Genomic DNA, 24890 nt, shown 5'->3' with positions numbered 1-24890 from the left:
GGAGCAACCTGAGTGTCCATCGACAGATGAATGAATAAACAAAGTGTGGTCTGTACACACGGTGGAGCATTGTTCTAAAAAAGAAGGAAATGCTGGCACGCGCTACAACATGGAGGCGCCTTGAGGACGTTGTGCTCAGTGAACTAACCAAGTCACCAAAGACAAATACTGTATGAGGTCCCTAGAGTAGTCACATTTATAGGGACAGGAAGTAGGATGGTGGTTGCCAGGGGCTGGGGGTGGGGGAAATGAGTTGTTGTTTAGTGGGTACAAAGTTTGTTTTGCAAGATGAAAACGTCCAGATCTGTTGCACAACAATGTGAATACACTTAATATCACTGAACGGTGCACTTAAAAAACGTTCAGATGGTAGATTTGATGTTATGTACCTTTTTACCACAATTAAATTTTTTTAAAAGACACATTGACTATTTCCATAAGTTATGTACACAGATGTTCCTTAAAGACTAATGTATTGTATTTCATAAGAGCCAAAGGCAAGGGGATTTTAGGGGTTGAATTTCTCCGAAGCTGTACCTAACACCACCCCCGCCCCACACCCTGGCCATGCCTCTGAACTCCGTGATGGTTTTACTTTGCAGAGGCGTTGATTGTATGATCCGTGAAGCTTTTTCCTGGTCTTCTCTTAAACAGTCCACTTGTGTTACATGTCATTAGTAACTGCCTTTTAAAAGAGTACTTTTAATCTAGTTTCTAGGACATTTGTAATTCATCATTATACTTGTTTATAAGAAATCAACACACTTGTATGCCATTGGACATTTTTTTCATTTATGCAGTAAACATCTATAAGTGCCTATGGAGTGTCATTTTAAATTTTTTACTGAAGTATAATTGACATATAACATTATATTAGTTTCAGGTGTACAACATAATGCTTCAATATTTGTATACATTGTAAAATGATCACCAAAATAAGTCTAGTTAACATCTCTCACCTTACAGAGTTACATTTTTTTTCTTGTGATGAGAACTTTTAAGATCTGCTGTCTTAGCAGCTTTCAAATAGGCAAGACAGTACTAGCTGTGGTCACCATTCTGTACGTTACGTCCCCAGGACTCATTTCATAACGGAACGTTGTACCTTTGGACCTCCGTCAGGCGTTTGAGTGTCATACGTGGGCTAAGGGATGAAAAGGTATGCAGTGTGTTCTTTGTTCTCACGGATCTCACTGACCAGGCAGCACACGGGACAGAGTGCTGCCTGTGACAACAGTGTGAACGAGATACGGGAACAACGAGAATGGGTCTCTCTTTCAGGACGGGCCACATATAAAGAAAGTCTTCTTAGCAGAGGTAATGACTGGGCTAAGTATTTTTTTTAACATATAAAAAATACGTAAGAAGAAACCGATGAATCACCATCATAGTGGGAGAGTTTACCACACCTCTAAATAGCCAATAGCAGAGAAGATGGAAATCAGTGCGAATGCAGAAAACGGAATGAAAGCATGAGCAGCCTGATGTGACTGGTGTGTGTAGACCCCGGGCCGTTCTTTCCTCGTGCACATAACTGAGTATTTGTTGGCCTAAGTAGTGCCTAGAGGAAATTTTTAAAGGCATGATAATGGTTTTGTGTTTATGTTTTAAGAAAAGTCCTTAGTTTTTAGAGATGCACTCTGAAATATTTACAGATGTCTGGATTTGCTTCAGAATAACGCGGGCAGTGGGAGTTATGGGTGTGAGTGAAATGAAATCATACTATTTTACTGTTTTCTCTACTTTTGTGTGTGTTCGAAAATCTATATTACAGAGATAAAAGCTGATCAATTATTTCAAAATAAAAGTTTTTAAAAAATCAGTTCAAGGGTCATTTCCTCTGGGCCTTATACTCGAATGCCTCTTTTCGGTGCTTCTGTAGAAACATGTAACTTGCCACATTGATTGTTACTGTTAAGTGGTTGTTTGTTGCATTTCCTCTAGGCTGTCAGTCAGGTCCCTCCGGGACTTGGATCCTCAGGAGTCAGTTGTAGAACCTGGCACAGAGCCTGGGACATAATAGATCCTTAATAAATATTCTTGGAACAAATTGTGACTTTTCCTAACAGCGTGGTTTCTAGATGTTAAACATTCTAAAATATAGTGCTCCTCCGGGTTAACATTATTCATTCATTTTATTTATCTTACTCCTTCCGAACAGGCTGTTGCACTACAAAACCAAACTGCTTATATATCCCTTGTAAGTCAGGAAAATTCAAACTCCAAACTAACGTCGGTTATTGAATGGGCATGTTCGTTTGAGCCGTCTCAGTCCGAGGCAGGCTGTTGTTTGTTTATCTTCATGCTAAGTGTGGAGACGTCCTCTGAGTAGGACGATTATTTCTCCTCCAAGCACAATACTGTGTATTTCTGAATATAGCAGAAATACTCATATTCAAATCCAAGATCAAAATCTAATCCTCAAACCCAGCTATAAATTATTTCTTGTTATCTACCTTATTGCTCCCTTTTATTAGCTTAATAAATAACAGTTGGTGATGATTATTGAAAATTTAATTTTAAAAAACCCCAGTTCTTTTGCTTGCTTTCGTCTCTCTGCATATAATCTTCATATTCTGTAGCAGCTCCTTTATCATGGATATGTTTTTCCTGTTTTCAGTGTAATTTGAACCTCACAAACCCTGAGCTCCAGGGAAAGTGAGTCAGAAGCAGAACGCTGAAGCTTAAGCCAGGACCTAATTTTTAAATAAATCACCTGGCACCTAAACACCTCACATTCATCAAGAAGCCTTTTTGGTGCTCTGGGCTTGGGGACGACGTGGATTGTCCCTGGTTAGTCATCAAGTTATTTTTGTAACCATGCTTTTCTATACTGTTTTCCTCTGAATCAGGGTATCAGTAGCAGGCATGAACATTTCCAGTTGTTCCCATAAAAGTAAAATGCTGTTTTCTTCAAAGCACTTAGGATCATATCTGGGTATGTTTTTAAGCCTAAGGACCGAGTAAATGCCAGTGAGGCCCGTGCTGCCCCCGGGCTGCCTGCGCAAACCGGTAGGTAAGGTCAGAACTGAGAGATGGCTAAACGCCCTCAGTGGTAGAATCAACAGCAAGGGAAATGGGTTTGGTTAGGGTGAAGGCGCAGGCAGCGTTTCCCCCATCTTTGCATGTCAGATTGTCTACATCTAATCGCTGCATCCATTGTTTAGGTCTTTTTCTCCCTTCTTTTAACCTTAATTACTTATGAAAACAGAAGCCAAGGAGGACACGGATGCCTAAAATGTAGAATGGAAGCTCATAATTTATAATGCTTGAAACCAAAAGCTCACCTCACTGTATATAAAAGTATGGTGTGGCGCCTCACCTTGGAACCACGTGGCATTCTGGCCACGGCGCCAGTGCCAGGGAGACTGTGCCAGAGCTGGACGGCATGAAAGGATGGGTCAAAGTGTGATCAGAGGAAACGGGGGTGTCAGGTATTAGCACTCTTTCTTTTTATTCAACAGACAGGCAAAATACAAAGATGCAAACACAGTCCTTGCTCCAGGGAGTACACGGTACCGTGGCAGCTGGAAAGCGCGGGCAGGGCAGCTGACAGACACGAGCACAGACGCTGCAGTGCACACCCCCCTGGACGGCTGAACTCAGTGCAGACTTGTTAGACCTGAGTTTTACTGCGTCCCCTGACACTGCTGACCGTTCTCTACTTGCGATTCTCGCCCCTCTTAGCTTCCACAGTGCTCTGTCCCGGACATGATTTCTTGGCATCGGCTCCTTTTGTCTGCTGCTAATCTAGCGATCCCTAGAGCAGTCCCCTCTCTTTTCCTTCCCACCCTGTACTGTCAATTCCCAGCCCTTTTCCCATCCCAGCACCTCCAAGGAGTATAGCAGACTATCATCAGTTAACAGTGGCTTTTACGGCAGTGATTTTTACTGGGTGGGGAACCAGTACCCCCAGAACCAAGGGGAGAAGCTCCTGGGGTGATTCTGTTGCATTGTCCCCTTGGGCAGATTCAGTGCCTTTTCAGCCTCTAGCAGAGTGGCCGGCCCAGTAGAAGCTCAGTGGTGTGCGGTGGGGACAGCAGGTGCAGCAGGTCCCCAAGCTGTCTGACTGCTGGGGGGTGGGGGGGCGTCAGCTGAGCTAAACTGATTCACCAGCTAGATCAGCCTTAAAGGAGACTCAAGGAGGTGTGTTTTCAAAGAGGTGGCTAGGGACATCAGTTATTAAACCCTGGGAACAGATGAATGGCAAGCAATTAGGTACACAGGCTTCTTTACGAAATCCCAAAGCATGTAAATGAAAAAGCTCTTTCTGAATCTTGAACATAATTAGTATAAGTCAAACGGAAGAAGTCCTGTGTCATTGGACAGGTAATACATTGGTGACCCTCATTGCCCCCAAGAAATGTTACTGGCACGAGATAATTTGAATAAAGAGTTTCCTTCTTTAATTCATTCACTCAGTAAAACTTATTGAAGCATCTTCTTGTGTCAAACACTACAATAGGTGCCATGTGAACAGTCGTGAGTAAAGCAGACATAGCCCCTGCCTGCATGGGGCTAATAGTCCAGTGAGAGATAGATGTTAAGCAAATAATCACTACGCGTACACAGAGAAATGCTATGACAGAAAAAAGGAGAGTGCTATGGGAAGGTGTAACAGGGTGACCCAGTTGAGATTAGAGGTAAATGAACAATGATTAGGGGCTAATTAAGCAAAAAATCCGGGGGAAGAGGCAGAGAAAAGAGATATGTGAAGTCTGAGGCAAAATGGTGTGGACGAACTGACAAAGAAGAGCCAGAAAGTGGTTCAGCTGAGGGGTGCTGTCAGCGAGGCAGGCCCAGCCGGTCCCCACTCAGCACGGCACTGGCTCCATCTGCGTGCTGCTGGCGCTGACCCAGGGAGGAAGAAATGGAACTAGTTATAATGTAGCCTGAAGGTACAAGATCCTGAGCTGTCGGCCAACTTTGCCTTGTGAGGATGGTTGAGATAAAGCTGAGTTTTAAAAGATGTGTGAAAGAGGAAGGCCAGTTCAGAAATGATCTGGACAATGAAATCAAGGTGTGAGGAGCATGACATGTTTGTGGAACTGCAGGGAGTGTGTGGTTCTAGTACAGGCTTTGTACGAGAGCTGGAGGAAACAATCGCTCCTGAAAGGCAGAAGCCCAGTGTGAGAGATGGATATGCACTGAGGAACCTGGGCTTGACCTGCAGGTGTATCTTGTGGCGGGGTGTGGAGGAGGGCATGACGGCAAGGCAGCGACGTCACCGCACTTTGGCTTTACAAAGACTACTCTGGCAGAAGCACAGATAGATTGAAATTGGGCCTGGAGGAAGGAAGATACTGCATAATTCTGGGGAGAACTGGGGGCAACCTGATGTGGCAGTGGCAGTGTAAATGGGGGGAAGGGTCACATGAAAGAGCTGTTTGGGGGGAGATCTCTAAGACTTGGGGAGTGAATGGTGCTGCGGGAGGAGTGAAGAAAGCAGGAATCGAGCATGATACTAGGGGGCCACTGTACACAACGTGGCCCATTGGTGACCATTGGTGACCAAAATGTTATTACGCAGCACGTGACTGTACACAATGTGTGTGCCCTCCCTTTCTTACACCAAAAGTCGTGAGCTGTGGACGTTGCTCTGTAGCTTGCTTTTTCTGCTGAACTGTGTGCCTTAGACATCAATACGTACAGAACCAGGGGCCACCTGTGGCTCCTGAGCCCTTGAAATATGGCTGGTCAACCAAAGACAGAATGTCGAATTTTATTTAAGTTTTGGTTTTAAGATGGAAGCAGTATAAAATATTTCACCATTAAACTCAACTCTATTGTTTTGGTAGAACTGCATTTCACTTTTACCATGGAAAATACAGCCTCCAAATTGAGCTATGGTGTGAGTTTAAAGGCTTAATTTACATATTGTTGTACTATCTTAATAATGTTTTATACTGTTTACATGTTGAAATAATTTTTGATATCTTAAATAAAATATTAAAATTTTACCAGTTTCTTTTTGTTTTTAAAATATGACTAAATTACATATATGGCTCAAATTATATTTCTACTGGGCAGCGCTGCTAATAGACCATCCATTACATTTCACAGTTTTATAGTATTCCAGTCTATAGGGTACCACACTTTGTTTAACCAGCCCACTATTGGTGCATACTTAAGTTGTTTCTAATATCTTACCATTAAAAATGCAGAAATGCTTGACCTTGTCCACACATCCCTTCATGCATATACCGGTTGATCTGCGAAATGAATTCCCGATATTGGGGTTGCTGGATTAAAGAGTGAATGCATACGTAATTTTGCATATGTAATATGTAATGTAATGAGTATGTAATTTTGGTATTGCCAAATTGCCCTCCATAACAGGTGGACCAGTTTGCATTCCCATCATCAATGGGTGTGAGTGCAGTTTCCCCATATACTGCCATTTATAGCTACAACATTTACCTGTTTTTGGATATAATAATGAGCAAATTGTCTTGCTAATTCCAAGAGAGTTTTAAGAAGAAATCACAAATGGTTTCCTAACTTCTTTTTCTGTTAAAAAAAAAAAACTATTAATGATAAAACTCTGAGAATCAGCATTTTGGAATTGATTCTTTTTTCTAATGAAAATGTCAAGGAATTAACCTACACAGTTTTCGTGGGCTGTACATTTTGATAGAAGTTTCATCATCTTCAGATTTAGGAACAGAGATTTTTGTGAGGGTTTCCATGGGTAAGAGACAGCATTTGCTTGTTTTCCAAGACTTAGAGATTTCTCAGGTTCCCACAGCAGCCTTCCCTGGCTGGGCGGACTAACATTTCAAGGTAGAAAAGCAGTGTGCACGCGGGTTTTCCACACTGTCAGCTTTCCAGTTCCCTGGGTTATTTCCCTAAATGCCGAACACCGTCTAACTTAACGGGCTGCTTAGCTGAGGAGATGCACTGACATCATTGGAGCCATCAGCTGCCATAGCCATTAGACAGTCAATGCTGTTTATTAAGCTGCAGAAAAAGATCGTCGTTCCACCTTTAGGACCCAACTGTTGTCCCTGTTTTAAGACTGGTGTGCCTGCTACTGCCTTTTTCTCTTTGCCTTGTTTTTTTCAGATTGAAATGAAGAACTAAACATTCGGCATCTGAAAACAAATGGCTTCATTTTTCCCATTCATAGGAATCCGAAAATAAGATTCTTGTGAAGAGAAAGCTCACTCTGTAGTAGGGATGTGTCAGATAAGTTAATCATTAATATAATGGAAAGCCTTGGCTTTCAAGAATGTAAGTTCCTATTTTGGCAAATTCTAGAGGCACAGAAGAGCATGATAGCAAATATGACTGGACATTTACTGTCTCTAATAGTTTGTCGTTTTTCAATCTGAAAAGATTAAGAAAAGGAATAAAAGGTACGGGTTGGTGTGGATCGTGCAGGAAGAGCACGAGGAAACAGGGACTCACTGGAGGGGGCGGCCTCGGCGGTGTTGATACTGTCGTTTCTACTGTGCTTCAATCAGAGAACAAATCATCAGACAGCTTTCTGATGGGACGCCGCTGCCCTGCAGCGACTCTGCATGTCCCGTTTTTTTTCTGTTGCTAATTTTGCTTAATTATTTTGTTGCAGGAAGGGTTTTCACTCATTGGTAGCAAGAACTGGTTGAAGATTGTAAGACGCATGGATTGTCTGCTGTTTGGAACGACGATAAAGGCAAGATGCTGTGTGGGCGACTGCTTTTGAGCATCTTCTCCGCTTCTGTGTGCGGATGGGGGGGTGCAGGAGCTGCTTTTTGCAGGAGAAATGGGGTCATCCCAACATGTCGAGAGGAGCAAAATGAGTGTTTGGCTTCTCCAGCCTCTGTGTGGATGGGCTCATGGCAATGAACAGTGCCTGTCAGAGGTGATTAATAAATACGAGACTGTGGTATATAACAGTGCTCTGTATCCTGTTCCGTTGTCATGGAACACCATGTCACAAGCGTTATACCACGGCAGTTCTTAGTCTTTGAAAATGTGATTTTTCATGGCTACATAGCATTTTACTGTTCAGATGCGCCATGATTTTGTTAACTAATCCCCAACTCTCACTATTATAAATATGTTTTGATTTTCATAAGGGTTTATTTGGAAGTCCTAGAATTGTGAACATTTATTTTGTAAATTTTCCCTCCAGGTAGGTTGTCCATTTCTACAGCACTAGCAATGTGTAAGAATGCTCGTTTATCCAAATCCTCTCCAACACAGTGGTAAAATTTAAATTTAAAAACTAGTTTCCAATTTGATAGGCAAAAATGAGCATCTTCCTTTAATTTGCATTTCTTTAGTAACTAATGAGAAAACATTTTTTGTGTGTTTGTTCGCCATCTATATTTTTTCTGTGAATCACCTGCCTACTGCTTTTGCCTAATTTTCCTCTTCAGAGTGTTTAGATACTGTACATATGGAGATTACATGTTATAGACATGTACAGTTACATGTTACATAGAAATATGTGTTTATGTCATTGGTGTAGATACATAATTATATAATATTCATGTATTGACTATATATAACATTGAAGTAATTTTATAATCTGCAATGATAATTGTATTTATTTGCAGTAGTTTACACTTACTACAGTGGTACCTCAGTTTTCGAACGTAATCCATTCCGAAAGACATTCGAGTTCTGAAACGTTCGAAAACTGAGGCATGGTTTCCCCATAGAAAGTAACGCAAAATGGATTAATCTGTTCCAGGCCTTTAAAATCCACCCCTAAAACTGCAAAGTTAGCATGAGTTTTACTATCTAATGATACCATAGATGCATAAAATATATGGCGTTCGTAAACCGAAATGTTCGTCAATGGAGATCACTGTACTTTCTTCACCGCACTAAATTATCTAGACCTTCCAGAACACGTAGTTACATAGCTATGGCGCTGTTCTGGATACCTCACTGACCTGAATGGGCAATAGTATTTAGACATTAAGAACACTTCTGGGGCGCGTGGCTCAGGTGGCGGTTGGAGCACTGAGGTCGCCGGTTCGATTCCCACATGGGCCAGTCATTGCAATGTTCATAACACCAGCATGGGCCAGAGAGCTGCAGCCTCTGCAACCAGACTGAGAACAACGGCTTGAATTAGAGGGGGGAGGAAAAAACACTTTTGGCTGTTGATTGAGATACTCTTTCAGTTATAGTTTATTTAATAATACTTTTATCAGGATCACATATTAAATTTTATCAAAAGCTTTTAGACACCTGTCAAGATATGGGTTTTTCCCTTTGATCTATTGACTTGATATATTAATATTGAACCAACAGATTCTGCTTTTTGCCTTACCTGGCAAAGCGTATCTTTGGTGTTTCTTGCCTTAGATGACTTTAATGAACCAAGTATTATGTAACAAACACCATTGTTTCAACTGACAAATGGAAGAAGTACTTTGAAATAAAATTTTCATTCCTTTAACAGCAATTCAAAATAACTTGAATTCTGTGTGGTAATGAAGATTATACTTCTTTACTATCTGGCTGAAATAAGTAGATTGTATAAGTTCTGCCTATTTGTACTTTCTTTTTTTCAGTAATTCTGATCAAAATGGTCATGTCAGATTGGCTAATAGTTGACACATAATTCCCTTTCTGAAGGAATTTTAGTTCAAAGGAGTAAATCCAAACCACTGTCCTCTTTACTTCTCACCCCAGTAACTCACTGAAGAATTTTTTCACGATTTCTTCTGGCCTAGGCTTTGGTTTCAAAGCAAAGAATGAAAGAAAACGCTGCAGTCCCTTCTCTGATGAAGTCTTTTCTCTGTACTCCCTCCCTCATCTTCTACAATAGAGGAAGTCACTACGCGAGGTGGGAGAACTGCTCTGGTTCGGGTCCTAGCAGTGATAGGAGACGTCTTCCAGATCTGAGCGAGGATGTAAAACCCGCAGCCAAAGCTGGTGGGTCTGTGAGGTCTCTGCTGACTCCTTGGCTCTCCGCCTACATGGTGCTGAGACTGTAACGTCAGCTATACAGCCTGTGGCTTAAGAATCTCCCCATGGCCAAAACAAGGAGACAAAGAAACGTGTCCCAAATTAAACAAAGCAAAACTCAGAAAAAGAACTAAACAGAATGGAGACAAGCAATCTGTAAGATGCAGAGTTCAAAACACTGGTTATAAGGATGCTCAGTGATCTCGGTGAGAACTGCAACAGAGAGACAGGAAACATAAAAATGGAGATAGGAAACATAAAAAAGAACCAGTCATAAATGAAGAATACAATAACTGAAATGAAGAATGCATTAGAGGGAATCAACGGCAGATTAGATGAAGCAGAGGGTCACATTAGCAATTTGGAAAGTAAGGTAGCAGAAAACACCCAGTCAGAACAGCAAAAAGAGGGGGAGAGATCCAAGATGGCAGAATATGCAAATGCTGTGCTTGCCTCATCCCATGAACATACCAAAATTACAACTAAATTACAGCACAGTCAACCTGGAGAACTATCTAAAGTGTAGCTGAACAGCAGTGTTATAACTAAGGATATAAAGAAGCCACGTCAAGACTGGGAGGAGGGCTGGAGACGAGAAATAGGCTGGTCCCACACCCACAACAGTTCACAGCAAATGAATTAAAAAGTCCTTTTTACTTTTAATTATGGCATAAAAATAAATCTCATCAGGATTTTCAATGTAAGTGTCCTTTTTGTTAACCCAGGGGCAAGTTTTCCATTGTGCTTATAACTCATGTTCAGATTTTTCCTGATGTTTTATCTTAGCTCCTTATGCACTGACCTGGCATTTCTGGCTTCAGATGATAAGCTCAGTTCTATCTGAGAATTTTACCAAAGGAAACGTGGAGCAAGGCTTCAGTCAGGCTGTCAGACAGCCAGTCTCCCGTTATTGCTTGGAACTACATTCCAAAGAAACCCTAACTGTCCAAACTCATTCTTAGGTAGACGCTACTAGACTTACATAATTGGTCTGAGATTTTCGCCCTGTTTATATACTTAATTGTCTGTTTCTGCGTATAATTTGTCATCTAGCTATGAGGTATAACTTTGAATGTTATTGTTTCTCAAAAGGTTGTGTAATTACAGAATCATGATAGAAATAGCTAATATAGAGGTACTTCATATAGCTGTCTTCATACAGAGTCTGTCCTAGGTGAGTTGGAAACAGCTTAGTAGTTGTAAACAATAAACCAGCCAAGTTTCACAAAGGAAGACACACTCTCACCAGACATTGAATGTGTTGTTCTCTCTTCAGTTCTTCCGCTTCCTCAGGGAAAGGAGCTGTCAGTGATACTCAGTCATTTGGGGATTGTTCATCCATGAGAAAAGTGGCTAAGGAAATGAACAGGCACTAACTAAAGAGAAATTGCAAATGACCAATCAGTATAAGAAAAACACTCAACCTCACTTGTAATCAAAGAAATGAAATTCTAAGTTAAAAATCTATGTTAACCTTGTAGGTTAAAAACATTTCAAAGCATAGGACTCCCTGGAGGGCACCGGGAAATGGGCACAGGGATGCTTGCTGGGAGGGAAGTGGTACCAGCCTCGTCCCAGACAGGATGGCTTTGGGGACCACGACACACGGGGCCTCTGAGCAGGCGAGTCTGTTTTCAGGCATTTGTGTACAGAGATGTGTGGACGAGCGTGCTCACCAAAGCTCCGTGTTTGTAACCGGGAGAAAGGCTGCAAGTAACAGTAAATGTTTGTCAGTAGGGGGTCAGCTAAAGGAATACTCTGTAGCCAATAAAAGTAATGAAATATACTTCTATTTTTATATTTATTGTTAAATAAAAAATAGGTAACAAGACAGTAGTGTAAAATATATAATATATAACCTATATATGACATATAATATAGTTATGTATGAGTAGATATGTTCTAACATACGTATATATCAGAATATTTCCTTTCCATATTTTTTCATTGTTGGAGGGGGTAATAATACTGGGTCACTTTTATACTCGGGGGAAAAATTAAATGAATTTAAAAAATGTAGAGACTCCAACAGTGACAGGAAGGGGTAGCAGTGTCTGTTCTTCCAAATGTGACATGTGGCACCACACAGCCATGGCAGGAGTTTGCTGTGACCTCAGCACAGGCTTTGCCTGATGGTTTTATCCAAACATTTGAATAGTGTGAACTGTAAACAGGAGAATCAAGGAATGTTGGCTTAGAGGAACTTAGAGGAGTTTGCTGACTGCGGTAAGATATATTTTGCCGTTAGCAGTGATTTGTGGATTTAGTAAGTGGAAAGTGCTGTCATTATGCGAAGTGTGCATCTGAATTTCTTTACAGAAGCAATTGAATAAAGGTACACAATACATACAATCCTATTTGGAGTGGCTTTTGTGTAAACTGACTTCTCTAAAGTAGGCAGAATATTATATTAGAAAAAGAGGAAACTACTTCCATTAAAATAATGGGTTTATTGTTGTTATTGTTACAATGCAGTCCTGTTTTTAAACTTACAATCAAATAAATGTGATGTAGTTGCCAGATTTAAAACTTTTTAATTGCATTTTTCACACCTTTGCTGATTAGTCAAGGCGTGTAACTTACACAGCAAATTAAAGGCCACGTGTGATTTGTATGGTCGTCTGGCCTCTAAGCATAAAGGACATCACAACTTATGAACGTGACATCCATGAGCATCAGGCTTGTTTTCTAAATTCACAGGCTTGTTGAATGTGGCATCTACCTCTTTTATATACTCAGGTGTAGAAAATTTTTCTGGAGCGAGGTATATGTGGTATTATCTTCACTGATTTTTCACCTAAGGAATTAAAACCTATGAAATCTTTATTCCAAAGGAAGAAAACACATTTATCTTTTGCTTCAGTCAGTATGGTCACCTCCTCAGGGCCCTGAGGGAAATGACTTTAGTATGAGGAGCAGCGCCCACAAGTGGGGAGAAAACGAGTTACTGCTGGCTCTCCTTCCCCACACCGACAGCCTAGGGTCATGCTCCTCACCCCTCCCCTTCCCCTCGGAGCAAAGGGGGCCACTCGCCTACAGAACGCACAAGTGAAGTGACACGACAGGGGTCACTGAGAATAACTTCTCATTTGTCACCAGGACAAGAGCCGCATGTTCCGGGTGCAGTTTGGTGGCGCGTCGCCGGAGCGGGCGCTGGAGCACTGCCGCAGCTGTGTGCAGAGCCTGGCCCAGTACACCGCGGTCCGGGAGCCCGACGGGGCCAGCCGGCAGCTCGGGGAGCGGGGGAGCCCGGGGGCGGGCCACGAGCGGAGCGCCGCCCTGCAGCACGGAGTGAGTAGGCTCGTCGGGCGGCGGCCGGTCATCGGGGGGCCGTGTCGGTTAGCAGGTGCTGAGAATACTGAGTGACCTAGTGAACGTGATCCTAGCAGGTCCACTGGGACGGGGGCCCAGCTGCGTTCTGCCTGTCACTCTGGAGCGAGGTGATCAAAGAACTTGGTGCCCATTTCCACGGACCCCTCCCTGAAACCTTTGCAGGGCTCCACAAAGCCCATGTAATTTTTGTAATACTATTAAGACATTTGCCCTTTTCACTTTGTCCATATTTGCGTTAATGGGACAAAAGCACTGTGTGTGAACCTGCTGTCACCTTAACCCGAACGAAGGCAGCTGTTCCAGCTGTGCCAGTAGGCGCCACATTCGTCACCTGTCACCTGCAGGAAGGAGCCTTAGAGCCCTGCCTTCTGACGGCCGGCCGTCCTGGGGCAGCACCTGTGTGACTGACTGGGCTGGCAGCTCAACTGGCCTGTCTTCGTGAAACTCCATCATCACTTGAAAGAACGGACAAACTGGTTATTCAGATTTGGGTATTTGGTGGATATTGTCTCAAAAATGAATAAAGTGGCCCTGTCGTTTCAGGAAAACAACTGATAGTACTTATCAACATGATGAAACAAACCTCTCAAGTAAAAGTGATTAATAGAATCTTGGATAACTTGTATGAGCCACTTGAGCTTTACGCTTCCTAACCCAGAAAACTTTTCTGATGGTGCTGTTAATGAATTTGATTTTCTAAATGACACAACAAAATGTTTCAACATTTGGAAGATCTGTGTAGTTCAGTGAACCAGTATTTTCCCAACGGCCAAATGCATGCTGCTTCAAAATCACGCATGGATAAGAGATCCATTCAAAGTGCAGAAGAGACCACGGGTTTAATGTAAGAGTTCGTGGCCAGGATTTCAAATTCTGTGTCGCAACGAACCTTTAAGAAACTGCCACTTGCTGAGTTTTGGTGTCATATCAAAGAATGTCCACAATGATCTGAAAAGGCTGTTTTGCAATGCTTCTGTCGCCTCTGCCTGTGTATCTTTGTGAAGCCAGACTTTCTTCATGGACTTCAGCCAAAGCAACATGTGTCAGCAGATTGAAGCAGAAAGAGACAGGACATTCCACCTGTGTTCCATTAAGCTAGACACTAAAGGCGTCTGCAACAATCACTATGATTTTGGTTTAGGAAATAGTTATTTTTCATAAAAATGTTTTAAGCATTAAACAGACGGTTTATTTTTAAATAAATTAATATTTAAAATTTTTGTTTTACCTTCTAACATAAAAATCAGATAGATAGGTGTCAGACAAAAGCTGTTTGAGGGCCTCATGAATTTGTAAGCGTGTAAAGGAGTTTGTGATCAAAAGTCAGAGAATCGTGACAGAATTTCTCCCAGGAGTCCACATTCTGGCATCCTTTGGCATGGTCCCAAATGCTACTAGAGTAAGCATCTATCTCTGCTTTTGGGATGAAATTCCAGTTTCAAGCTGAGTTTTTTATTTTCTACTTTAAGAAATCATTTTCCAAACATGGCTTTCCATCACTTTATTCTGTTAGGTCTCCTTAAACTCACTGGACCAAGAGAATTCATTGTTGCTGTTTTATCACCAAGTTTCTTGTCAATCATAATTTAGGGCAAACATAAATTTACATTATCATGAAGTCCTTTTCTTTAAGCAAGTGCTATATGATTTCCTCTTGAATGTGTTGTTTGCCAAATCAGATCTCAGTGTTTTAGAATTCTTTCCCTTCGTTTGTTTCTGCATGATCTTTTCTTGTGAAGGTGTCAACGCTAAAGCTGTTTTTCTTATAAACCCTGGTCTTGTTTGAAACATTATGCGTCCTCAGCCCCTGCTGTATTCTTTAAGGTCCCTCCCTGCAGCTGGGACTGGTTTATCGTAAGGTACTTTGTTGCTTATCATCCTTTGCCCTTTGAATACATGCCCATTTTTGTAGGTTTCATTGACCCGTTGTTAGATTCAGGTTATAGTACCCAGTGCATGGGGTGCAACAGGAACCCAATAGGGTCCCAGAATTTGGGAACTGGGTCTGGGCCTTATGAAGGTCATGAAGAAAAATCAGCTGCACAATTATCTAAATATAAAAAGATAAGCTGTAACACATGTAACAAATGCAGGCTAGCGCTATGCGCTCCAGCAGCAAATGAAGGCTCCAGCTCCGATTTTAAAGGTCAGTTCACATATCCAGGTAGAAATATCCCCAAAGGGGCTGGGAAGGGGGCTGGGAAGATGTCGTGTCTTCTCTCGATTCTGTATTCAGGGACTCCTCCAAGCCGTGGTTTGCTGTTCTGAGCAGATGAGAGCACTGTGCAAAGGCCATAGGCTTTGGAATCAAAACAGATCTAGGTTTGAATCATGGCCCAGTTAGTAGCTGCATCTCATACACGTCACTGAACCCCTCCTGTGAAATGGGGAGATTGAGCTGCAGTATGTGTAGAAAGCACCTAGGATGGCGCCTGGTCAATGCCTAAATAACACTATCCATTATTCCTCGTAAGGCCAGTCCTGTTACCTCTCAGATCCGCCTTCTCTTGCCAATGAACTATAAGCATCCTGGTCAGTTAGCAAGTGTTAGCACCGGAGTCCACAGGGCGGTAGAGGGAGTGCAGCGGCAGAGCAGAGAAAACATGTCACTGGGGTGCCTCCCCGGGGTGCAGACCTTGTGAAGCTGGGCCCAGACCCTGCTCTTCCTAACGTTCCAGCCCGAGGCGTGCCCGCAGCTGCTGCCCTGCAGATTTGCTCCCTCACCAGGTAGAGCTGTGGCCAAGTTCCAGACACCTCCTGCAGTCTGCTGTCATTTTCCCAATAACTATGTATTTCTCTAAAATAGTTTTTTTGCAGATCGAGATAATTTCATGTCTATTTCAAGTTCTTGAATCATTTCCTGGCTCATATTTCGTTTTTACTTTTCATCAGTTTTGTAATCTTGCTAATTGTGGCTTAACCAGGTGTTTCTCAATCTGAGAGGGCTTCTGGGACAGCCCAGACCATGGAGCGAGGGGCAGGAAAAACAGGAAAAAGGGGGGCAGTTCCTAGGTGAACTCTTCTCAGTTAGCACAGGTCTGGGGGGGGCTCCAGCTGCTGTGCACAGAACCCTCCTCCCTGTGTGCACTTGGTCTAATCCTGGAGCCCCCCGCCCCCAGTCGCAGGTACTTTGTCACATGTGGCTTCTGTTTAGTGTTGGTGATACACGGCTTTTGGTTGGTGTCTTTCCCAGTTGTTTGAAAAACGCAATGTTAGCTGAATTGATATGTATCCTACAAAAACATCAAATATCAGAGCTGGAAGAAAACACTAGGCATTAGTCTTTTATTTTTATAGATGAGGAAACTGAAGACAGAAATGGGTCTCACCTGAGGACTCCTGATTCGTTTCCTTTTTGCTCATTTTGATTTGTGAGTGACCTTGACTAGTTTTGTTTGTTCGTTGCTTCCTCTCTGCCCCCCCCCCCATTTTTGACGTGTCCAGACGAACTTTTCTGCTCATCCTTACTGAGTAGCACCAGTCAGCGTCCATGTAGGACCAGAAACAGAACCTGGCACTTGTGACTTCTGGCAGCTGCACACATGGCTGGTAGGCAGAGGTCTCTCCCGACACCACAGCTCACACCCAGCGCGGGACACCTGCCTGGAGACGAGCACTGCAGCTGCCGCTGCCCTGGGTGTCCTGCCAGGCCTGGGGGGGCTGGGGGAGTCTGAGGGGAAGCGGCGCTGAGCCCGGCCCCTCGGGCTCCTTCTATACCTCGTTCGTGGTTCCCGCCTGCGTGCTCCCCACCCGCCCTCACCTGACAGCTTCCTCTGGAACAGCGTGCACTCTGGAACCTTCCTGCAGTCGTGCTCGGCACGGCCCCCACCAGCCTGCGGTCCTGACAGGCCTCCATCCCAGGCCTCGCTCTCCTTCAGTCCCAGCTTCCGGTCAGGCTCTCACTGCTGTGGGCTCTGAGGCCAGACCTCTGCCTTGTCCTTTGTGGCTCCCGGCCCTCTGTCACCGCAGTGGCTAAGAAATCCCTCCCTCAGAAGGTCTAATAAGCTTTTTTTCAAACCCAGTTTTATTAAAAACATATGGTTATCTGGCAATTGTAGGGGATTTTTCCCTGCTTTGCTTTTTGGCAATGAGCTTGTATTACTTTAGTAATTTCCAGGTGACAAACCATGGTCATCAGAAGCTGGGCACGTGGTCCCGGAGGACACGTGGTCCCAGAGGACACGTGGCGTGGGGCAGAGGCAGCAGTAAGAGCCTGTCAAATATGGGGGAAGCCCTGGCAGAGCAGGAGCCCAACCTAAACTGTGCGTGTCTGTGCTGTGGACAGGGCAGCACACACATCCAGGGACTCCACCATCCTTCCTGTGTCTCCTCTGTGAGCACGACGCTTGTTTCCAGTTCTTTCATGGCCTGTTGTTTATGATTCTGCTCAGCTAGGCTCCTAATTGCAGGGTGTTTCCTTAGTGCCAGCAGCAGCCGGAGCAGCAGCAGTGTGTACCGGCCGGCACGAGCGCCCCAGGAAGGACCTCGGTGACCCGTGTAGCGCAGGTAGGGCCTGTTTCCATGTTGTTGTCTTGTCACGAAACAGTGATCCTGAGGCTGTGTCCCTGTTCACTCCCTCGTTCTGGACCAGCAGCCTGCAGTCTTACCGTACAGGACGGGAAGACAGGCCATCTTCCTCTGCCTGCTGTGACTACGTGAGGTGAGACTGAACTGTGCTCCTGAGGAAGAGGAGCTATGCCCAGAGTGTCAGCCTGTAAGTGGGGGAGACACAGAATTGATCGCTTTCCCCAAAAGAGGAATAAAGAGAAGAATGTCAATTTAAGTGAAATTTGGGGACTATTTTGAGAAGTTTCGGTATGAATGTGGAGTCGGATCATTGGTGGTTTCTGTAGGGGCAAGGTTTCAGTGCTGAGACCTCAGCGGGATGTGGGGAGACCCGGGGGGATTCAGCTGTCCCCACACACCTCGCAGCGCTCACCCCGAGTCCTGCAAAACCCATCCCTTCAGTCTGTCACCTGGCATCTGCTCTGCAGGGAGCTCAGGTCCCTGCTGCCTCACTGCCCATGGCGCGGACAGCAGGCGCTTGGGCCAACAGCTTACACTTTCCACAACACTGCCCATAGGAATATGGAATTCATCCATATTCAAGGATAAATTTCCTTTTTAATGTATCAAACTGTGCTAACAGTGGTATGAAAAAGAAAATATACGTGTTTTCTCTACCTGGCTTGCCACTAACTCAAAATAAATGGACAATCATTAAAAAAAAAACACAACACTTTCAAGGTTTCTTTTAATAACTCAGCAACTATGACAGGAAAGTGTACAGGCCGCTGGCCAGCGGTAGGGCAGACATCACAGGCCCGGTCTGCACAGGGTCAGAAGTTAGCTAAACCGGAGTGGTGAGCACAGCAGACGCACAGAAACACATGGAACAGGCAGGGTGTGATTCTGGCGATGGCTGCTGCTATAAAAGGTGCATCTTAGCCTGGTTTGTTTACACAGTATAGAAGAACCATGCAAAACACGAAAAAGCACCAGACTGGGAGCTCAGACATGTTACTTGTTTGCTCTCACCTTCTGGAAAAGTCTTTCTATGAATAGAAGTCAAACGTTTTGGAAAGCAATTTAGCAATACAGGTCCAATTTAATGTTGTATCTCACTACCTGTCCTTGTTTCAGCTACAGTCCTAAGTAAGGACGCTGGTCAGTGTTGTCTGCAGTCACAGAATTGGGACTCGTTCTCTGAGAGGAGAGAGTGGTTCCAATGTGGAATGACCGCAAGTGGGATACACATGCAGTCAGTGAAAGTGATGTATATCCCCATCTATTGACATAAAAAGACAGTCACAGTACATTAAATTTTTAAAAGGCTGCAAAGCAGCATGCATAACTTGATTTTTGTGGTAAACACACACTAGTTTGGAAGGAAATAAACGGCCACGCTGCCAGTGGCTCTGACTGGAGAACAGGCTCCTTGTCACTTTCATTCTCTTCCTTCTACCTCTAGGGAGAGTCTGACAAGCTGGTTTCAGTTGAGAAAAGTACACTTCATTGTAGATTAGAGTTCCTGGAGGGATGTCAGTTGTACAGTGCACAGCAGCCCCTGCCGTCCATAGAGAGGGTGTGAAGCCACCTACCTAATAGAATTCATCTCAGGAGTAATTAAGACGAACGCAGCAAAGAACCGAGCGTAGCTGGAGCCAGACCCCAGTCGTCGCAAGTGCCAAGCACAGTCAGACTCTTATTTGAACTCTCCTAATATTTAAGTATCGGCAACTTATTCAACTGGTTTTAAAACAGTGCAAATTACCAAAGACATACAGGTGGCAAATAAATGTGAAAAAATGCCCAACAGTATGTGACTTCATTTATGTGACCGTCTGGAAAAGGCACAGCTGTACGGTCTGGAGTAGAAGTGGTCACAGGGGTAAGGGCTTGACAACAAGAGGAGGCGGCATGCAGGGGTGTTCTGGGGGGTGATGGAAATGTTTTGTGTCTCGATTGTACTGATGGTCACATGTTTTTCTCTATTTGTCAAACCTCTTGGGCAGGACCAGGAACAGGCACAGGTGAGCTGTGTCCTTGGGGTGACCGCTCGTCTTTACATTCAGAACCTGCTTCCACGTGGTGAACTGCTCACACCCATTCCCCCACCTGTGAGGTGGGGAAGAGGAACTAAGCTAGTGAAGTTCACTCCCTGACAGGTTTCTTACCAATCCACTAAATGTTAGCAGGGTATGCTCCGTTAAAGCAGGGTCTTAACTTTGCAAATCATCTCATTAATACACTTGAAATATGTAAGGATACAAGTTTATCACACTTATGTATATTTGGAAACATTATGTAAAGGAACTCGGTAAAGCTAAGATGAGCAGTCATTTGTAATGCGTGTTTCCCCAGTCTTTCCTTAAGGCAAAGCTTTTCTGTGTTCTGTGGATCCGGCTGTGGCCTCTGCCTGCAGCCTCTAACAAGCTACTCTCTGGGCTCCCACAGTCTCTCCTGACATCAGAGGAGCTGCCCCTTGTCTACGAACAACCTGCGTGGAGCGTGGAAGGGTTAGGCCCCTTCCTGCGCCTGTGCCTCTTGGACCAGCACTTCCCAGCCTTTGTGGAAGAGGTGGAAAGGGAACTGAAAAAGCTGACGGGGCTGGGGAATTAGCACTGTGTATACTGAGAACTAAAGAGCTTGAAAGCATTGAAAAATACTACCTCCTTAAGATAAGAGAAAATACTACAATAAAGATTATTCCAAACACCTTTTATCAATGTTTTATTTTTAAAAACAGGTGAATCCACTTTTTTATACATCATTGCACTTCAACAATTACACGAAACACAAGCACATGCATCCACGGTTAACAGACCGTGAGAGCCCTGCCGGGTGAGAAGTCTACGTTCACCCCATAAAATCATGTGAAAAATAGTGTCAACCCCAAAGAACAGCTAGTTGCATAGAATACCATGCTAGAACATTTCAAGGTCACTGAAAACAAAAAGTAAATTATAAAAGTTTGCCTTAATTGAATGTACAATAAGGTTCAGCACATCTGTGCAAAAGGATTTAAGAATTTACATGATTTAACAAAAGAAAAAAGAATCACTTGAAAAGCAATCATACATATATACTGCAATTCATTGTATCATTCAGTGAACTGTCCCGGCTTCTTGTCAGTCATAGGTTAAGCCCTTGAAATGATGGATTTCAGTTTATATTACTCATCTTTATGTACCAGAACCGCACAATTTCCTCTTCTGACAACATACAATAAGGAATGAATATCAGCAGCTTAAAAATGAAACAAGCTTTCATTTTATTTTGGATTTCTCCCACCCCCAAAATATAAATATATATATATATATTTATATACTGTATATATCTGCAGGTTTGCTGTACTTTACAAAAATGCATCACTAGATGGCAGCAGTGCATTTTAGACGTTGGCCAATTTAATAGCTGCATTAAAAATGGCGCATGCACGAGCCAATCCTCATGGGGCCTTTTCACTTCTATTTAAATATTTGAATAAAGGAAAAGAAAGCAACATTCACAGCACATCAAGCCCAAAGTAGTTTACACCTTCTACACTGAAGCACTGTTTACAAGGTACCTGGCGCGGCCGCCCTGCGGGAGAGGCTGAATAAGGCATGCTTTACACAGTCACTGTGGTGCCGCTCGCTTAGAGGGGACAGACCCAGAGGTCCCAGCGGAAAATTTAGCAGGTCATGTTGCCACCAGTTTCAGGAACCTGAAGTACTGTGGAGAAAGAGTATTTGGAAGTTAAAAGGGAATGTGCGCTGTTGCTGAAAACCACACCAAGTGCCACACAAAACAAAGCTCTGTCTCAAACAGCACGCTCAGAGATGTGGTGTGACACTCGGGTCTCCATGCGCCCGGCTGGCAGAGGCGAAGGGGGGCTGACTGGCCTCAGGGAATAATCCACCTAAGGTGACAATTTAATCTTTCCCTCTTTCTAAGGCTATAAGGAAACCATACATATTCTGAAATGGCATTTATATAAATATGTGCAAGAACGCAGCTGGAAAATGCTCCTTTCCAGCGCGACACGGGGCGGACAGGGGTTCCACGGGTGCGGGTCATGCAGCGTGACAGCACGCGCCGCAGAGCGGTACAAGGTCAGCAGAGGCACATTCGTGGGAGAGGAGACCTGTAAGGAAGGCCATACTTACATTCTAAGTAGGACTTAATTTGTGTTTCTCTGGCGCAAGTTTTTATCTTTGTGATTGTTGGTAGAGTTGGTTTTCCTTTGGAGGGAAAATGACAAGAGTTAAAGTCAGTAGCACTTTTGAAAGAGTAACACATGGAAACAGGACTCTCACTTATGCCATCCCTAGTGTCCTCAGGAGTTTACTGCATGGTTCCCTGTGGAAACTGCCTCCACACCTTCAATCAACAGACCCTTTTGACTCCCATGGCAGACAGCATACAGCTCACTTTCCCTCTGAGCAATAAACTATCACCTAATTATTATAAAGGTGAGAACAGTGGTTCTTCTCCACTGAACCCCACTGTCTCTCTTCTCAAGTGATCGGAGCTACTCAGTTACAACAGGCAGCGCTGTGCCCTCTGCCTGCCTCTCACTCCTTAGTCCCCCACCCTAGGAGATTCTGCTCATCTTGGATTGATCCAAAATTGCAGTTCCATCTCTTGGATACACAGAAGTGTTAACGGGGCCACATAGTTGGTTTACACTATAGCCCAGCTTGAAATTAACTTGAACAAAACCTGAAGTCTCAGATATCCTGGTCATTTCCCCACATTATCAACTGAAGCAGATGGGAAATGCAAGACTTTAAACAGTGTTTCTGCACGGTGTTCCCCTTTATGTGGCTGCCACAGACTGTGCTGCCTGGCCTGGGAGTCAGACGGCCACCGTCAGCTGCTTGGCAGGCTGACGGCCTACACTGCACCGTTCGTTTCCGCTCACTGTCCTCCCCATCGTCTCAGCTACTCCATGTCAGTAAACCACACGAGCACAATAATTCCATCACAAACCATTGAATCAATGTTCAATACAGTACTCACATTGGCCCAGCTGGTTCATCGTCTACACAGGCGTTCAGGTTTTTAAGAATCCATTGGGAGACAGGAAAAGAAAGAAAATCGTGAGACTCTCTCTGCATACGGATCACAAGCACAGCAAATGGCAAGTGGCAGACATGGCTGTTCATAGCATTTACTCAAGGCCATTCCGTCTGGAGGTGCAAAACACTCATGGAGTTATTACTTCTAGATTCGCGTTTTTAATGGCAGGTATGTTGTTTCAATGGTTTTAGTTAACACTTTGAATGCTTGTCATGAAAAACTGCAACTGTAGTGGACAGATAGGCTGCAATATCATTATATTCATCTTGTCCCCAAGTTCCAGTGCTTCACTCTTAGAGAGATGAGAAGACAAACCAACATTTCAGTTGTAAAATCCTGCTGTTTGTTTTCTTGTGGTGAATGCATGCACCATTTTAGCTCAGTCCTGCGATACAGACGGATGTGTGTGTTCTATTCATTTAGCCACATCCTCACGTCCCCAGAGGACCTGTTCTCGCTGTTTTGTAATCTTTAAGGGAGTCTTCAGTCTGGAGAATGAGACTGAGAAAGGGGAAGCCACACAGTTGTACCCGATTCTGGGTCAGCAACAAGTGCATGCACCCCAGAGGGTGTTCTGACACAGGAGAAGCTGACGAGTGGTGACATCCCTCTGGAAAGACTTCAGATACACAGGCTCACGGCTGTACCCTGGCCAGAACCAGACCCCACCCAGGTAAGCCAGGAGGCATGTTTTGTTTGTTTTAATCAAAAAAGCTTCCATTATCTGAGTTTAGAAGCCTTCTTAAATTGGTATTATGATACTGATTTGTAAGTTTTTCTTTCCTGTTTCAACTAAGGGCAACTTGGTCCCCTTTAAGCAGGGATATAACAATGGTTTGTAAAGCAAAAAAGCCCACAAAGGGGAAGGAACCAGTAAATACTCTTAGTTGCTTCTTCTTTTACAAAAGCAGGGTGGACTAACTGGTTCAGAATGGTCCAGAAAACCTGTCAGCAGGATTCCACAAGGGCTCGGTGCACATGAAGCAGTATGGAGGTTACAGTCTCAGTGGAGGCGCCCGCCGCAGGAGCACGCATCAGGAGGAATGTCTGTCAGAGGGAGACATTGCTCCACCTGGTCCTTTGAGGGAGGCAACGGAGAGGCAAAGCCACCGCCAGCACACACAGTGACGGGAGCAACAAAAGATTGAAAAAACAAAACGAAACAAAACTAACCACAAACCAATGACTGATCAGCCAAAACAATAGTCTAGCGACACACCAGTGTCTACAGGATTCTAACAACAAAAGTACACTATCAAACAGAGAACAAATTAGGACTCAAGGACACCCAAGACGTCTGAGTGCTGTGCGCGGTGGAGATCTACAAAGACTGGTCGGTAGTAAGACACATGCCCAGCCTAAATCCTCCCTCGCCATGACACCCTAATGCTGTCACATCCCGGCCAAGCCAGCTCAGCTACATGCTAGCAACCAAGCACTCAGGGACGTAAAGGAGAAGACACCAGAGCAAACTCAGAATGGTTTTAGTGCTCTGGCTGTGTACCCAGAAATACAAAATGCTAAAGCAAGATAGCTGATTCAACAGTATCACCAATCTACTCCCAACTTGGAAAGAAAAAGCAGGGGAGGGGGAATCGCAGTAGCCAGGCTAATTCTCTTCAAAGCATGACGCTATCAGCACCGAGCCCAGCAAGTCACACCGAGCTCTCCTTCCCTTCGGAGTGGGGCTGCCCTGGTGTCTCAGTGGGGACGCCACTGTCCAGCCAACAAGCCGACATGCATGGGGCTCAGGAGGGGTCAGTGGGCGGGCAGCTCGGCGTGGCTGCCATGCCTGCCAGTGGGCGCAGTGGGGATTCCCACAAGTGTCTCAATCACACGAGCCCCTCCCTCATCGCTGTCTTCCCAAATCCACTTTCACATTTTCAAGGAGCAAAGAGCTTCATGTTTCCAATTTTCCTGGACTGAACTGCTATCTGAAGAAAGCACCACTCTTCCCTTACAGGTCAGACAAAAACCAACTTGACCCCTAACGGAAATCGGGAGAGAGGGAAAGAACAGAACTACAGAAAAAAGGTACAAAAATCAAAGTAAATGAGGATTAAACAGCAAACTGAAAT

The 24890-nt window shown here is 44.1% G+C and overlaps 2 protein-coding genes across 3 annotated transcripts in view; one reads left to right on the top strand and one right to left on the bottom strand.

Moving 5' to 3' along the window:
* The window catches only part of REC114 (REC114 meiotic recombination protein), a 63565-nt gene extending 43198 nt beyond the window's left edge, over window positions 1–20367 (top strand). The window contains exons 3-6 of one of the 2 annotated variants that reach the window (XM_019735926.3): window positions 7574–7657; window positions 13012–13203; window positions 17668–17751; window positions 20203–20367. In XM_019735926.3, the coding sequence (XP_019591485.3) occupies window positions 7574–7657; window positions 13012–13203; window positions 17668–17751; window positions 20203–20367 (525 nt within the window). Of the gene's footprint in view, window positions 1–7573; window positions 7725–13011; window positions 13204–17667; window positions 17752–20202 lie in introns of those variants that run through there. The other variant, XR_012494865.2, reaches the window with a different exon arrangement.
* Window positions 20368–20461: 94 nt separating this feature from the next.
* The window catches only part of NPTN (neuroplastin), a 63474-nt gene continuing 59045 nt past the window's right edge, over window positions 20462–24890 (bottom strand). Inside the window, exons 7-9 of the mRNA XM_019735938.3 lie at window positions 22753–22774; window positions 21897–21971; window positions 20462–21462 (exon numbers count right to left, since the gene is read on the bottom strand). Coding sequence (XP_019591497.1) covers window positions 21911–21971; window positions 22753–22774 — 83 coding nt within the window. The 3' untranslated portion in view covers window positions 20462–21462; window positions 21897–21910. The remainder of the gene's footprint in view (window positions 21463–21896; window positions 21972–22752; window positions 22775–24890) is intronic.

This window comes from Rhinolophus sinicus, chromosome 3 (genome assembly GCF_057876585.1).
Source record: "Rhinolophus sinicus isolate RSI-liver-muscle chromosome 3, RSI-T2T, whole genome shotgun sequence".
NCBI lineage: Eukaryota > Metazoa > Chordata > Mammalia > Chiroptera > Rhinolophidae > Rhinolophus > Rhinolophus sinicus.
This window is presented reverse-complemented; position numbering and strand designations above follow the sequence as displayed.